Here is a 14,714-nt window from a genome sequence, read left to right as displayed (position 1 = left end):
TTGTGATCAATAATAACGACTCAAAACAAATGTTTTCTTCTCCTTTTTTTAATACAAAATATTCTAAGAAAACAAGGTGGACTTTTGAATAACAAAAAAAACACAAAAGATGGTGTCTGCACCCAGAACGCGACAAGCGTTTGGAACCGACGGGAATGTGAGAACGCTCAGAAATGAGCGGTTACTCTGTCGATTTCCAGAAGATCGTCCATGATCTGCAAAAAGAGAAGAAAGGAACAGATGACAAAAAAAAGACAGGAAAAGCCCCTATTTGAGGAGAAGCGATCAGAACTTGGGAGCACTCACGATGTCCTGCGTGGTGCCGATCTTCTTGGCCAGCTCGCTGCGCTCCATGGTGCTGAGGTACACGTACTTGCTGAGGAGTTCTCCATCCAGGACGTTCCTCACGGCGTTCTGAAGACTCCGTCTGTCGCAGTGCATCATTCTAAGGAACGACAGGAAAAGTGAAGTAATGTGTGCTGAAATTTTTTTTTCATTCTAGAAAGCTGAAGATTAAAAAAAAAAAAAACAAACCTGAAGGCTTTTGGATTGAGACCAGCGTGATGAGGCAGCAAAGTGTTGAGGGCGTTCTGCAACATCAGCAGGCGACGGTATGTCTTCTCCGGCATGGGAAGCAGCAGGCCAATCCCTCCGTCCAGCGTCGCTGCAGGAACCGATGTTTTCATGTTAGCAAAGAGAAGAGGAGATGTGAAAAACTTGCAGGATGAGCTGCGTCTTACCGAACCACGAGATCTGCTTGTTGTCCCAGGTGAGAGCCTTCTTGCTGCCGGAGTCCAGTGATCCGCGGCACGGCATCCGCCACAACGTGTTGACGTGAGCGCCGGCGTTGAAGTCGGCTCGCCTCAGCAGGCGCATTCCTCCGAAGCTCTCTTTGGCTGCAAACACATGTCACAAACTTAACACTTTTATTTACCAAAGTCCTGGCGTTTCAGATCAGACTGCAGCGACCCACCTTCAGGTAAATACATGTACACGAACAGGTTCTTGTCTCGATCAGACACTGTAAAAAACGGGGGGAAAAACTCAAAGGTCTGCGAGACGGAACATTTGAGGGTCCTGTTATCTAGAGGTCGTTAGGAATTTTACCCAGGAATCCAAGCTGGTTGTTGTCCACCATGAATTCAATGCTGTAGACTTCTAAGGGCTTCGCGTCCTGTTCAGACAAAATGAAACGGGTTCAATTTAACACAGCAACAGATAAGAGTAGCTGTGAGGAAGAGTCTCGGCTCACCCTGCTGACGAGCGACAGCGTCTTGCTCTCTTCCTGGTAGCGCAGCAGAGAGATGCTCTTCATCAGATCTGCTGCCAGGATGAAGTTCTTGATGCTGATCATCTGGTGGATGTAGAGCTGCGTGTCGATGAAGGCCATGCCTGTCAGGTCGTTGTCCTTCAGGACCCACAGGAAGATCTGCAGGGAACATGGACGTCATCGCCACCCTTGTTTCTGCTATTTGAAACTCTAAAGCTCTTTCTTCTCTGTGTGTGTTTTTGGAACCTTTTGGCCAATGGCTGACACCAGGTACCCATGGCAGTGGCACAGGGCCGTCACCGGTCCCTTCTGCTCCTTCTCATATAGCACTTTAAACTTGTTCTTGGTGAGGGGCTGGCCTGGCTCTGGGACCACCTCTATCACATCCAGGATCAGGATCTGAACACAAACAGACGCTGTGAGAAAAACAAAAGCATCAAAGCTGAGTCTGCAGAGGTATGACCCGCTCACCCTGCCCCTGCAGGTGACCTCCTCCCCCTGCATCACGCAGGTTCCTGCTGCAATGTAGCCTTTCAGTCCTGATACCGTCTCCTGACTCCTCAAGGCCACCGTCTTCATACAGGTCACATGCTCCCACTCCTCCAGGTCGATCCTGAAGGAGATAAAAAGATAAAAGTGTTCGGAATACCTTTCAAACTCCAAATGTCGTATCTCAAAGATTAATTTTAATGCTGGTTTTTTGAGAATAAGATCAGAGGAGACGGGGCAGGACATCTGGGATGACGCTCTGACAAGGACCAAACATACTCCCTGTGTCAGACAGGCCATTGTACAGTTTAAAGTCTTCCATCATCCAGCTAATATACTATATAGCACACTGCAGTGTAAACATGTATTTGGTGTAGTAGTTGTCAAAAAATAAAGCATACAGTTACGGAATAGACACAGGATTATAATTTCATTCGCATTAGCTGGAAGGAGAACACTGGAAGTCAATTGTCTTTAAGAGGCTCTGCTGGAGGCTGGCACAGAACGTCCCGATCTGTAACAGTCACCTGCTTCACTACATCCTGGCTGGGAGAGAGAGCAGCTGAGCCATGAGAATACACAACTCCAACTAATGAACTGCACTGTCTGTGGCGGATTGCACATCTGCCTCTTTGGCTAACTGTACAAATTCATATTCTTATTTCACTCTATAATTTACTGTATTTTGTGTTACTTGGGCAAAATAATTTCCCTGTAAGGACCAATAAAATGATCTTGATTGAATAAACTATGGACTCAGAGCTTTCATGCACATTTACTTGAAGCCCAGCAGAAACGTTGTCCCCCTCTAAAACACTTTGTTTATATACATATATGTTTTTCCTTTTTGAATTCATTCACTTTTTCATAACTTTTTTTCTCCTTTTTGACTGGTGTCCATGAGGTTCAGCTTGACTGGAGTTGGGTGGGAAAGCAGTGACTTTATTTTGTATTTCTGCTTTACATGTGAACATTCCTACTGATGTTAAAAAAAAAGGAAGAAATCATTAAACAAAAAATAATTCAAAACCACTACAAACTTTCATTCCGCTTTAAAAGTCTCAAATGTTTTATCACAAGATGGATTTGTTTATAGAGAGTAAGAGAACTGATTAAGGCCAACATGATCTACAGGTGGCAAGTTCACCCACTTGGCAAACAAACAACAATAAAAAACAAGAGATTCTGGAGAAATAAATGTGACTCCACCTCTTTTTTTGCACAGTAGAGTGTGAACGCACAGCAAATCAATGTTACTTCATTAACCTAGAGGTGAAGCAGTCACAGTTTTAATTACTGTCAGCAGAGTTTCTAAATGAGCTGAGACCAGGATAAACTACCTCCTGGTTCCAGCTGCCCTGACTGAAATGAAGTGAGACTGAATTAATTGTCCTCTGCCTGACTGAGGCTGCAGAGCCTTGCAGAGATGTTTTTACCTTGTGTTGGGAATGGTCTCCCAGCTAACAGGAGAGATGAGCTGGATGGAGAACTTCTCCTGCTGAGGGTTAATGTGGCGCTCGTCTGCAGAGAGGATCAGGAGAAACGGCAGGAGACGCATCAACATGCTGATTTCTACCCAACATTCCAGACGTTCCTCCTCTGTTTTTAACACCAGCTAACAAGAGCTTAAAGCTTAAAGCTCACTGGATGATTAAACCAACAGAAAATGTGTGTTTTCTCCGACCTCTCTCTATGGTTTCAAACTCCTTCTCCTCTCCCGTCATTCTGGGGATGCGAGTGCACAGCTCTTTCACACTTGTGCACACAGCGTACACCTGAAATCCAACAGAAGGGAAGAAAGAGAAAAAAAAACTGTAGCATCAAAGAATAATCCCTTCAGAGTCGCTCGCATTGATTTTTTTTCTTCCTCCCTTTTTGCTTTAAGAAAACTTCAAGGCCAGAAGCCTTTCATGTCGAACTTTTCAAAGCGGCTCGACCCATGTGGTTTTATTCTGCCTCGTGTTACCGAGGCGGAGGCGTGAAAGACTGGGAGGGTTTTATGGGTTGAATTCACACCAAAGAAGCGCTCGACGCTGAGGAGCCTTACCTTGCTTTCCACGTGGTAGGAGACATAGTGCACCGTGCACCTCAGGGGGATCTTTCTGACGGGCCAGGGGGCGTCGTAGGACAGGTAGGTGGGGAGGACACTGATCCTCAGCTCGCCCTGTGGAAGAAACGGTCAAACATGAGATGCTTGAACGCAGAACGATTTAAAAACCAACGACTTTAATTGCTAAAAGTACATAATTAAATGCACAAGTTGGAATTGACAATGGATTTTCTCTTAACACGCACAACTACAGGCTGCAAGATACACACACCCCCCCAGCTATATCTGGTTAAATCACACACTCATGTCAGCATCAATAAGCTGCTGGCATTTTTTACTCCTCATCTCAGCAGAATAAAAACTGCTTGGTTTGCTGGAACAGTCCTGGCTTTGATGCAGATTTCCTCAAATTTTAATACTGCAGAGGTGGAGTTTATTCTGTTAGCTTATAGTCAGCCAGCTTTATTCACTCCAGGGTAAGTTTTCATATTCATGTGGGGTGGAAACTGTTTCTACCAGAATTGCCATGTAAAATACACCCATCTTAAATATGCTTTTTCAATTTACTAAAAGCAGGATTTATTTGGGATCATTTTCCTGTTGAAACACTCAAGTTCAACTATTTGAATGACTTTTCTGACCATGTTCAGGAACCATCAAAGCTAAAGTAAATCATGAACTGCATGGTGTTGGATCACCAGTACCAGGATCGTCAAACACCATTTGTTCAGCGGTGAGCACCGCTAACTAAAACATTAGTTTTGCTAGCCCTAAAGCACTAAAAATAAAAATTACTTTGACTGGCGCTAAAGCGCTACACCAACACGGTATCTAGCAAAAACTATTGTGTGAGTGCTACACCACCATAATATTTAGCAACCGCTAATGCTAAAGCGCTACACCACCGCGGTATTTAGTGGAAGCTATAGCTAAGGCACTGTACCAATACAGTATTTAGCCAAAGCTAATGCTAGATACATGATATTTAGAAGAAGAAATGCTAAAGTGTAAAATCCTCATTGACTTTAGCAGAAGCTAATACTAAAGACCTACACCATCACGGTATTTAGTGAAGGCTATTGCTAAAGTACTAGAACAATAAGGTATTTAGCTGAAGCTAATGCTAAAGTGCTAACTTCAATTCAAATTATATCTGGCCTTGACAGGCCAGTCCTCAAACACCAATTTAATTTCCACAGTTTACATTTTCAACAATGGCCTTAGGTATTATATTGTTTACATCTCATCCTCTACTGTCCATGTTTTACTTTGTTCCTGTATGTTTCATTTGAAATAAAGATATTATGCAAAGAAGAGCAAAAACATCCTTCAAAATAAGATGTTTTTTATTTAACGCTGGATTCAATACAAAGTTACCCAAATAACAAACAGAGCATATATTTAGACTTTAGAGGTAAATAAGCTGATTGATTAGCCTTTGATACCTAGCTGAATTAAAGTGTAATCACTTTACCTGCTTGTTGAAGTACAGGAAACCTTTCGGACAGTTGATGTTGTGGAAGGGAGAGAAGGACTCGATGGGTCCGTCGATGCTCATGGGATGGAGCCTCAGTGCTCCTCGTGAGGTGACCAGCATCCAGTGAGGAGACGGGCCGCAGATGAATACCTGTCCCAACCAGGATGGCAAAAAGTTAAGTCTTCACACCGTGAAGTGAGGTTCCTAAATATCCTTCATGTATCTGATTCGTACCCCTGAATAACCAGAGATGTCCTCGAAGTATCTAAACCTAGAAATGCGACTTTTCACCGCCGGGTTCTCCTCCGTACTGCTGCTGTCTGTCTTCTTGTCTTTCTTCAGCTTGGATTTCTTTTCTCGGAAATTGATGTTGTGGTGAACCTGCTCAGACGGACAGAGTCGCTGTTAACACCAGCTTCTACAAAGACGACATATTCGCTGCTTGTAGCTCGTACTTTTTTGAAGCGAACTTTCAGGTTGTTTTGCGGCTGCTGCTGGTCGTATGGGAACGCCTCATAAATCAGAAGCTCGTTCTCCACGTAGACCTAAAAAAAACGAAGGAGGTTGAAGTTATTTTTTTAGTCTAGAAATTAAAAATTGAGTGCAACCAAAGTTAGGAACTTGCCAGCAGGTATGGTCTGCTGCGATTGTTGCCCAGTGAAACCAAAGCGACTTCTTTGATCAGTGGGAACTCTCCCTGTCGAGCCACTTCCTCCTTTTTACCCTCTCCCTGAGTAGCCGATTGGCCGGAGGAACTGTCCACCAGCACTCTCTGGCCTACTGGGAAGTTCTTGACCAGGAAGACCAAACGCCAGTCTGGTAGCTGGAAAATCTGTTTTTGAAAAAAAACAAAGAAGGGTCAAAAAGGTTAGACCTACATGCCTGAAACCTTATGAATATCATTTTCCTCAGTCAACTGGAAGAAAACCAGCATACCTCCATCACGCCGTTGTCCCTGATGATCACACACCAGTGGGATGGCTCTGCTTTACTTGGGCTTCCCTCACTCGTACCAGGTGTGGGTCCGGCGGAGCCGCGGCTCATTTCCTCTTTAGCAGGTGCAGCGTTGGTGCCGGACTCTCCGTACAGCATTTCCTCCTCATCATCCACGGTGTTGCTGCACAAACATGAATGATATTAAACAGGGTTTCTGTAGGTTTTGCTGACTTACATTTAAGACTTTTTAAGGCCGTTACAAATGGAATTTAAGAAATGTAGGGAGAAAAAAGAAAAACACAAATAAATACATCATATGTATTGTTGTCAATAGAAGTGGGCCAATGGCGAAGTCGAACATCGTCCAGCCAACAAATTTCCATTTACCCATGACGGATGTAAAAAAAAAAAAAAAAAAAAAAAGCTGCTCAGGGTTTCTGTGAGGTTTCAAAACTTCAAATTTAAGACTTTTTAAGACCACTACAAATTGGACATGACATGACAAAAATGCACAAAATAATGCAAATAAATAAATTGTATGGGTTGGCAACAGAAGCAAGCCAATGGTGAAGACAAATATCATCCAGTCAACTGGTGATAAATTTGCACAAATCTTCACTGCACAGGATGCAGTGAAGATGTCCGCATGTTCATGTAACAGTTAAGACAGAATGAGATTAAATAGTCCAGCCACAGCAAAATTTAAGTGACTAAAGCATTTAAAGTCAACTTATTTTATTTTTTCATTCAAATGAATTTCACACAATTTAAGGTCTTAAATGAACATAGATGTATGTAAGACTTTTAGAGACTTTTTAAGGATGTGCAGACACCCTGTTAAACCAGGAGGGTTAAGGCCCAATAAAAGTGACGGGCGTTCATACCTGAGGTCCTGGTAAACCGTCTCTGCCTCTGAATGACTCCTGGTGAGGAAGTCTTCTTTGGTGGAGGAGCTTGTTTTGTTTTCTGTGGTGAACATACCGCTGACATCTCGGTATGCGCACAGTGCGATCACACGGGATTGCTTTGGAATAGAAACAAACATTTCGATATGAGCGTTTAGGGCTCTTAAAGAAGTCTGCAATTCTGATGCAACTTTTAAAAACCTGACACTTCTAAGCTATAACGTTCTGAAAAGAGAGAATGCTTCACTCACGGTGGAAATCTGAGGTTTCTGCAGGGCCAGTCGGTGGGTTTTCCCCATGTAGGAATCGTTCTTCAGCACAAACATGGTGACCACGCCCTCGGCTGTCATGATGACCACGTAGGGGTCTGCCACGGAGCAATGCACGATGGGGGAGCCCAGGTCCACTGGGATGAAGTGGAGCTGTTTCACTGAAAGCAAAGCAGGTTAGAAACCAGTAAGCAGGAGAAAAAACATTTTACTGGAAGGACTAAGATCCGAAGTTTGCTTAAGATCTTCCATTCATGACTAGAGTCTTTACTCGTGGAGATTTTACCTCCTTCCAGAAGTCGAAGGCCCATGGGTGAGACCTGGATGATGTACTGGTCATCGCCGATGTTTCCAGCGAACACCGTCGGGCCCTGAGTGGCAAACCCGCTGGTGTCCAGCTCCATGATTTCCTGACCCGTTTGAAGGATCTACAAGCAAGCATTGGAGGTAAGATGCCACCTGATTACTGGGCTGGTCTCAATAAGTTTTGCTGAATGATAAATTGTCCCAGCAATTATCGTGATAAACGAAAATATTGTTGTTTTGAGAGCATTTTCAAGTTACACATTGTCATCTTCCTAAAACAATGGCCTAAATCATTATTCTAGGAAGGTGACAACATATTGCTTTAAAATTATCTCAAAGAAGTAAAATGTGAAAAAGCGTCCCTACCATGGTGGAATCCTCTCTGCTCAGGATGAGGAAGCCGTGTTTTTTGGCATCGTCCTCCATGGGAGGCTCCGTCTTCTCCTCCCCTTTCTCCGGCTCTTCTTTGTCCTTCTCGACCTCTTCACCATCCTCCTTAACTTCGGTCTTTCCTCCGTCCTCTGACTCATCACTTTTTGAGGTCTACAAAGCGACACAGTGCGGCAAGAAAAAATGAGGACAACCCTGAATTTAACATGCCAGAAAACCTCAGTCCCTTCTGAAACGACTCCTACTTTCTTGTCTTCCTTGACCTCACTCGAGACAACAGTCCACATGTCTTGGCAGCCTGGCAGCTCGAAAGTAGTGACCACCTGAGGTCGAATGCTCCTCTACGGAGAGAACGGAAACAACAGGAAAGGGACGATTGAAGCAGATTTAACAAACAGCAGATGGATGCTGTATCTGGGGTGTTTACAGGCTACTCCATGGATCTCTGAGGCAGCCCTGGTAAACCCAGACTTCCCTTTAGCACCGTCGCATGACCTGCGGCAGACGGCCCTCGCCACCGCAGGTTTTAGGACGGCGCGGCAACACTAGTCTGGTACACGACGACGATGCAGTGACACGGAGACAAAGGGTTTTACCTGGAGGACGGACAGCGCGCCGTTTTTACCGTAACCGGAGCACACAACGACCTCCAGGTCAGGCTCAGGGTTGCTCTGAAACTGCAGGGGGAAAAAATGATCAATTTCAGTCTGAGTACGATGTTTGACACTGGGATAAGGAACATCAAACATCGTACTCAGGAAGTGTGTGCTTACCTCTTCTGATAGGAAGGCGGGCTCGCCCATGGAGGCATTCGCACAAGGCCCGATGTTGAGGATGCTATCACACACCTGCAGGAAAATACACACATGTTCCCTGTAAACAGTCCAACTTAAACAGAAAGTGACTTTTCAGCTGTTTCTAGTTTTTCCTTCCCTCTGCCTTTTCTATTGTTTTTGCAAATTGAAATCATGCTGATTGCTGATTATCTTCTACATGTCTGCCTTGGTTTTGCAATAATTGGGTGTCATTTTGTTTTAATAACTTAAAAAAATGATTTAATAAAAAAAAATATCCCATCTTTTATCCTGTTTAAATCTGCAGTTACTATAGGTAAAACAAAAAAACATGACGTTTTTCACCTCAAACGAGTAGGTGGCCAGCTGGGTGCCTGACTGGGCCTCGCTTCCATACACTTCGATCTCGTCCACCTCGTCTGAAAACCACAAAGTCGTCAGCCGTAGAGCCGATCAGCTCGTATAGTGCTCAGAGCTCACATGAGGCGACGGTGGCTTTACCTGTCCAGTTGGCGGAAGACTCCACACGCTTCTTTTTGACTGGTGGTTCCTCCTGGAAGTCATCAGCAGCCAAGTGTTAAAGTCAGAATGAAAGCTGTGAAGTCGTGGCGTATCATAGAAGCCTAACTCGCCTGCTTTTCTGCCTCGTTCTCCTTCTCTTTGTCCTGCTTGTCTTTGCCGTCCTCCGCCGGCGTCTCCTGCAGCTTCTCCGTGTACTTCAGCAGCAGCGAGTTTCCGAGGCGGGAACCGAGAAAGAGGTAGCCGGGCTCCATGGTTACCATCTGAATGAGGGAAAGAACACAGTGACACCGAACCTTTTCTTTTGGGAAGAACGGAGGAGAACCAGCTAGCATTTAAACCGGAGAACCTACGCATGTCGTGAGGACGCTGGCTGCTGCTTTGTCGAAGTGGAAAGCCCTCACGCTTCTCATGCCATCTGTTATGAGTGTCAACACGTAGCTGCAAGGAAACCACAGTCGGTGAAGAATCCCAAAAATTGCGTACTTTCTAAAGACGTCTAAGGGAACTCACATTTCCCCTCCTCTCAGTGAGATCACCATCTTGTCATAGGCGATAAAGTCAGACTGAGAACAGTCCAGAGCGATCTTTACTTCTTCTTGGACTCCTGTGAGTAACAAACACGTTGTTTAGAGACGATCACTGAATTTCTAAAGGTATATTTACAGCATTATACAGACTACCCATGTTAAAGCTAAAATTATTCAGGTTTTCAACTGTTTTTGAAAAAAAAGATCTATTCTTCCATGCAAAAATATATGGAGAGAACATTACAGTGATCTCTTGTATCAATTGTTGGTTTCTGGATCAAACAAACAGTCAAGGATTACAGATGAGACGTTATAAGAAATGTCTTTGTTTCTCCGGCTCAGTTAAAGGGATTTTAACCCGCCTGCAGCTAGAGAAAGAAGAAAACGAGGAGCAGGAATTTCAGCTGACAAGAGACGTAACATAAACAGAAAATTACAAAGAAAACACCATGAAGTCAACGATTGAACAACTGAGTGCCAATTATTCAATTGATGAATTGAACAATTTAGCTCCAATTTAACAATTGGAGTCAAGTTCAATTGTTGAATTTAGCTTCATTTTCTTTAGCTTTAGCTTCCACTAAAGCTAAAGTGGAAGCTAATTTAAGAGAATCTGATTCTGTTAAATACCTTATTGGTGTAGCGCTTCAGCTTTAGCTTCTGCTAACTATCATGTTGGTTAACAATTTAGAATGAGCTTCAGTTAGATAACATATTGTTTCTAAATATTGTGTTGGTGTAGTGCTTTAGCATTAGCAGAACCAATGTTTTTGATTACTGCTTTAGGGTTAAAGCAACTAAGTTTTTACTTAGCGATGCCCATTGCTACATCTTAAGTTACTTGTGTGTGTGTGTGTGTGTGTGTTTCAAGGTTTTCCATAAGAGAGTTGCTGATGGCTAAAATGTCAACCTTAAGGCTTGATGTAGCAGGTTATCTAGAAGATGTCAGTGACTTTGTCCATCAGTACTTAACTTATTTCAACCTTTTTTTAGTTACCATATTTATTTTTTAGAAAGCAGAGACTTTTTTTTTTGCTCTAGTTTTTGTTTCCCCCATTTAAAAGTATTTCATACTTTGCAAGACTACATTGAACTCCTGGTGCTGTGTAACAGAAAAAGCAGGTTTGGCTAATTTTGCTTACGTAGAGGGAAGGATGTGGTCCCATTGGTGAGAGAATTCAGAGAGACTCCGTACGGTGGGACGCTCTGGTTCAGATACAGCAGTGAATTCACAGCAAACACAACAACACCACCTAAGAAGATGTGACAGGACCAGAACACAGAGAGGCGACAATAACTTTACCAACAAAATCCACGTGTTAATTCAGATCCTAGATCCACAAAGGTAACGATCTTCACAACACACTGTTAGCTGAGTGAGAAAAAAAAAGGCTCACCGATGGGTTTGGGAACAGCCATGACTTGTGTGCAATCAAAGGGCAGGTTGCTAAGAGACCAGATGACAGGATGGACCTTCTGCATGATGTTGAGGGAGATGGCCACGATGCTGCATGTGTCCTGACGAACGGCCACACGCCTGGGAGAGGAATCACATCACAGGAAGTGAACGTTGCGTAAAAACAGATTATAAACACTTCCAGGAGTCACAACGCCGACTCACCCCGGCCACGTCTGGTTGGGCTCATACAGAATGAGCAGCGTCGGCTCGTAGTAACCGTGAAGGAACTTCATGTCGACAATGTTGAGAAGCTTCTCATCTAACTCGCGAACGTCGATGATGTAACTGGGCATGAAGCTGGATTTGGGTCTGCAGATGGTTCACACAACCAATTCCAACCAATGAGAACAACTGGAGACATGGAGGGGGAATTCTGCTGGAAGTTCAGTCCTACCCTTCTCCTACTCCATTCTCCTGTTCGTCGGTAAGGGTGTCCTTCCGGAACGGTAGCACCACCAGCTTGGTGCCGTAGACGAGCATGACAGCGCAGCGGTTCTCTGGGTCAACGCGGACAATCGGGATGTGGACGTTCTGAACGAAGCCGTCCTGAAGAAGCAAAACGATCAGACGAGTTGAACATAAAACCCATTACCTTGTGTATTTCATGCACAACTGGCAATTTACGAGACAGACCAAACGTAAACTGGTGAGAAAATGGTGCACAGTTTTCCATATTTTTCTCAAATATGGTGGGGAACTGTCTTCATCCTCTTTGAGTCAATACTTTCAACACTTTCAACAGCTGCAAGGCTATAGAGGGGTGCGTTTATCAGCTTTGTACATATAGAGACTTAATTATCTTCAGCTACAAGCAAAGTCTGGCCACAGACCCTGGTCTAATCTGACACCTTTATAATTAAAAGATCCATTTTGGACTCTGTCCAGCTAAGAAAAACTTGCTTACAAATGTTACATGATCTTTTGAGAAAAGATGGCTTATAATTTTTGATAAATATCCACCAAATAGAATTCGGTGGATATTTATCTACCAAATTTATCTGCCAAATGAAATGATGGTGTAAAAGCCATGATTTCATTTCTGTTTTTAGATTTTAAAATAAAGTAAGACGCAACATATTTGCAATCAAGTGGACGAGTACATTTTCTTCTATGGGATGTTGATATTTGTGGAAAACGCAATGAAATATTCTTAACTTTAAGTTGTTTGGGCACACCGTTTTGCTCTATATAGCTGACCAAAAATAATAAATAAAAATGAGATTACAAAAAAGTATTACTGGTTACTTTAGAGTCATTCTTTTGACGAAATGTTCAACTAACAGTTGTCCGGTCAACAGATTTTCCCACCTGAGTTATGAATCTCTGCATCTTCCACAGAGTTATAACAAATCTGTGTTGGTCTAAATCCCATTAAAATACACTGATATTTGTTGATGCTATGTGACAACGTGTGGATTTAGGCAAGGTGGTGTGCTTACTCTCAGTTCTGGCTCCTCAAAGTAATGCAGCGAAAGAGTCTTGAGGTCATGAGTCCCAGGGTCGTACTCCACTACAGCCAGCTGGAGAGAGAACATGCACACATCACTTGAACTGACCTGTTTACAGTTTGAGCGTCACTAGCTTAGGCAGTCGATACCTTTGCATCTTTAAAACTGAGAAGGAGCGCATCTCTGCTGGCCCCTATTAGCTGCACACTGGCCATGGACATGATGTTGCCAAAGACAGAAAAAGATGCCACCTGCTCCAGCTTCTCCTTACGCGTTTTAGCATCTGCAACACATTCAGAAAATCATTGCAAATGTTTTCTTCACTACTATTCATTCTTGTATTGCTGAGGGTCAGGCGCATGGACGTACCGGATGGCTTGTCAGTCTTGGACGTGCTCTGCAATAATCACACACAAAAAATGTAAAGACACAGAACAACCTCTTTCAACAGACATTCACAAACAGGTCGAGCTGACAGCTACCTCCACATCATGGATGATCCTGTAGACGAAAAGCTGCGACGTTCCGGCGATGACCAGGTTTTTCTCCTTACTGGATATAAAGTTGCAGTAGACGGAAAACTCCACAGCGGTGGGGGTGTGGGCCTGTCTGTACACGGCATACATCCTGAGAGGTTCCCTTCAGCATCTGACAGGAGACAACAAATGTGTCAACACCTCTACTGCCCTTTTCCCGCTGTTCAATTTAAATTGTTCTTCTGCTAGCATATTTACAAAACTGCTATTGCCACAGCCAGACAATGAGCTACATCAAGAACGCGTGCAAGGAAGTTGAAAGAGTACATAATGTGTTATTGGTCATTTTTATGTCATATATTTAATATATTAATACAGTTAAGCCCTTGGTATGTCTGTAACAAAAATAAAGCAACTAGCAGCTTCAGTCGGTTCAGCTAGCATCATGCTCGTGTAGCTCAGTAGCTAGCATGTTCAGCGCTACGTCCAGGTTATCTAAGAAATTCTGAATTAAACTTATTAACGTACCTATATCCGATAAGTTATCTAAGCTTGACGCTTTATTAAGTGCCTCTTAATATACATTCAATGAGTCATATTTTTGTGTAAAAATGACTGTCAGCGTTCTTGCTAATTGCCAGGTAACCTGGCAGTTAGCTTTGTTGTGTTGCTCCCAGAGTTCTTGTTCTGCGAACTAAGCAAAGGCATACAGTCGTGCTGCTGCCCCCTACAGTTTAACGTTTTAGAGACGCCAAAAAGCCCGAGCTCTGACATCTAGCCACAATTTACACTATTTTCAAGAGAACAAGCAAAAAACTATAAACACACGTGAATGTTGTAGATTATTGAATTTTTTTTTCATGTCTGTAATACCTGCTTTCTTACTTTTGTACCAATGTACCTACAATAGAACCCTACAGCCCTGGCATGCTTCTTAATATTCTGTATTCTGTTCCTTTGTTTTATGAATAATAATATAATAATAAAATCATATTCACAAAATGATTTGTGAATATGATCTTCACCTTTTTCCCCTCCAGCTTTGGTGAAAATCACACTATACTTGTCCACTATTTCTAAGTGTACAACCAAAAATTTGAAGAATTTATTTAAAGAAAAATATTTAAAAATCAATTACCTATGCATTTGAACTGCTTATTTTTGGTTACATGTTTCTTTAAATACAAATTAACTGAAATAAATTATTACTTTTTTTCTGTAAAAAAAGATAAATGTTCCCAGGTTTACATGTGTCCTGCCTTTTCCTTGAAATATAATGAACATAACTATTGCAAAATTGTGCAGATTTTGTCATGATAATGCTGCCATACTGAGGTGTCAAGTGGACCATTCACAAGATTTTTACCCTGTGCGCAGTCCCAGCAGGGTTGCATTA

At 42.9% G+C, this 14,714-nt stretch overlaps 1 protein-coding gene across 1 annotated transcript; it reads right to left on the bottom strand.

The window, feature by feature from the left end:
* Positions 1-32: 32 nt before the first annotated feature.
* On the bottom strand, positions 33-14,012 carry cpsf1 (cleavage and polyadenylation specific factor 1). The gene is made up of 38 exons (XM_014998521.2): positions 13,847-14,012; positions 13,325-13,490; positions 13,212-13,239; positions 12,992-13,125; positions 12,834-12,914; positions 11,789-11,940; positions 11,557-11,703; positions 11,333-11,472; positions 11,078-11,188; positions 9,919-10,012; positions 9,759-9,846; positions 9,519-9,668; positions 9,388-9,439; positions 9,232-9,305; positions 8,866-8,940; positions 8,689-8,769; positions 8,338-8,433; positions 8,069-8,245; positions 7,683-7,824; positions 7,379-7,557; positions 7,107-7,246; positions 6,223-6,403; positions 5,912-6,118; positions 5,742-5,831; positions 5,521-5,667; positions 5,284-5,436; positions 3,807-3,923; positions 3,444-3,534; positions 3,196-3,280; positions 1,742-1,883; positions 1,517-1,669; positions 1,253-1,429; positions 1,108-1,174; positions 974-1,021; positions 741-896; positions 535-664; positions 307-445; positions 33-215 (listed from the first exon to the last, which is right to left on the bottom strand). Exons 2-38 carry the CDS (start codon positions 13,466-13,468, stop codon positions 168-170), a joined length of 4,416 nt encoding a protein of 1,471 aa, XP_014854007.1. The 5' UTR covers positions 13,469-13,490; positions 13,847-14,012; the 3' UTR covers positions 33-167.
* Positions 14,013-14,714: the final 702 nt, after the last annotated feature.

Source organism: Poecilia mexicana, unplaced genomic scaffold, assembly GCF_051168715.1.
Source record: "Poecilia mexicana isolate PSO_F unplaced genomic scaffold, ASM5116871v1 scaffold_11, whole genome shotgun sequence".
In the NCBI taxonomy this organism is placed as follows: Eukaryota; Metazoa; Chordata; class Actinopteri; order Cyprinodontiformes; family Poeciliidae; genus Poecilia; species Poecilia mexicana.
The sequence above is the reverse complement of the archived record's forward strand: the minus strand, read 5'-3'. Positions and strand labels throughout refer to the sequence as shown.

Coding starts and splice junctions, on each gene's coding strand:
- cpsf1 (XM_014998521.2), bottom strand. CDS start 13,468: ATGTATGCCGTGTACAGACAGGCCCACACCCCCACCGCTGTGGAGTTT. Junction 8,246..8,337: donor AGGTCAAGGAAGACAAGAAA/GTAGGAGTCGTT, acceptor GTCGCTTTGTAG/ACCTCAAAAAGTGATGAGTC. Junction 5,832..5,911: donor GCAGCAGACCATACCTGCTG/GCAAGTTCCTAA, acceptor CGTTTTTTTTAG/GTCTACGTGGAGAACGAGCT.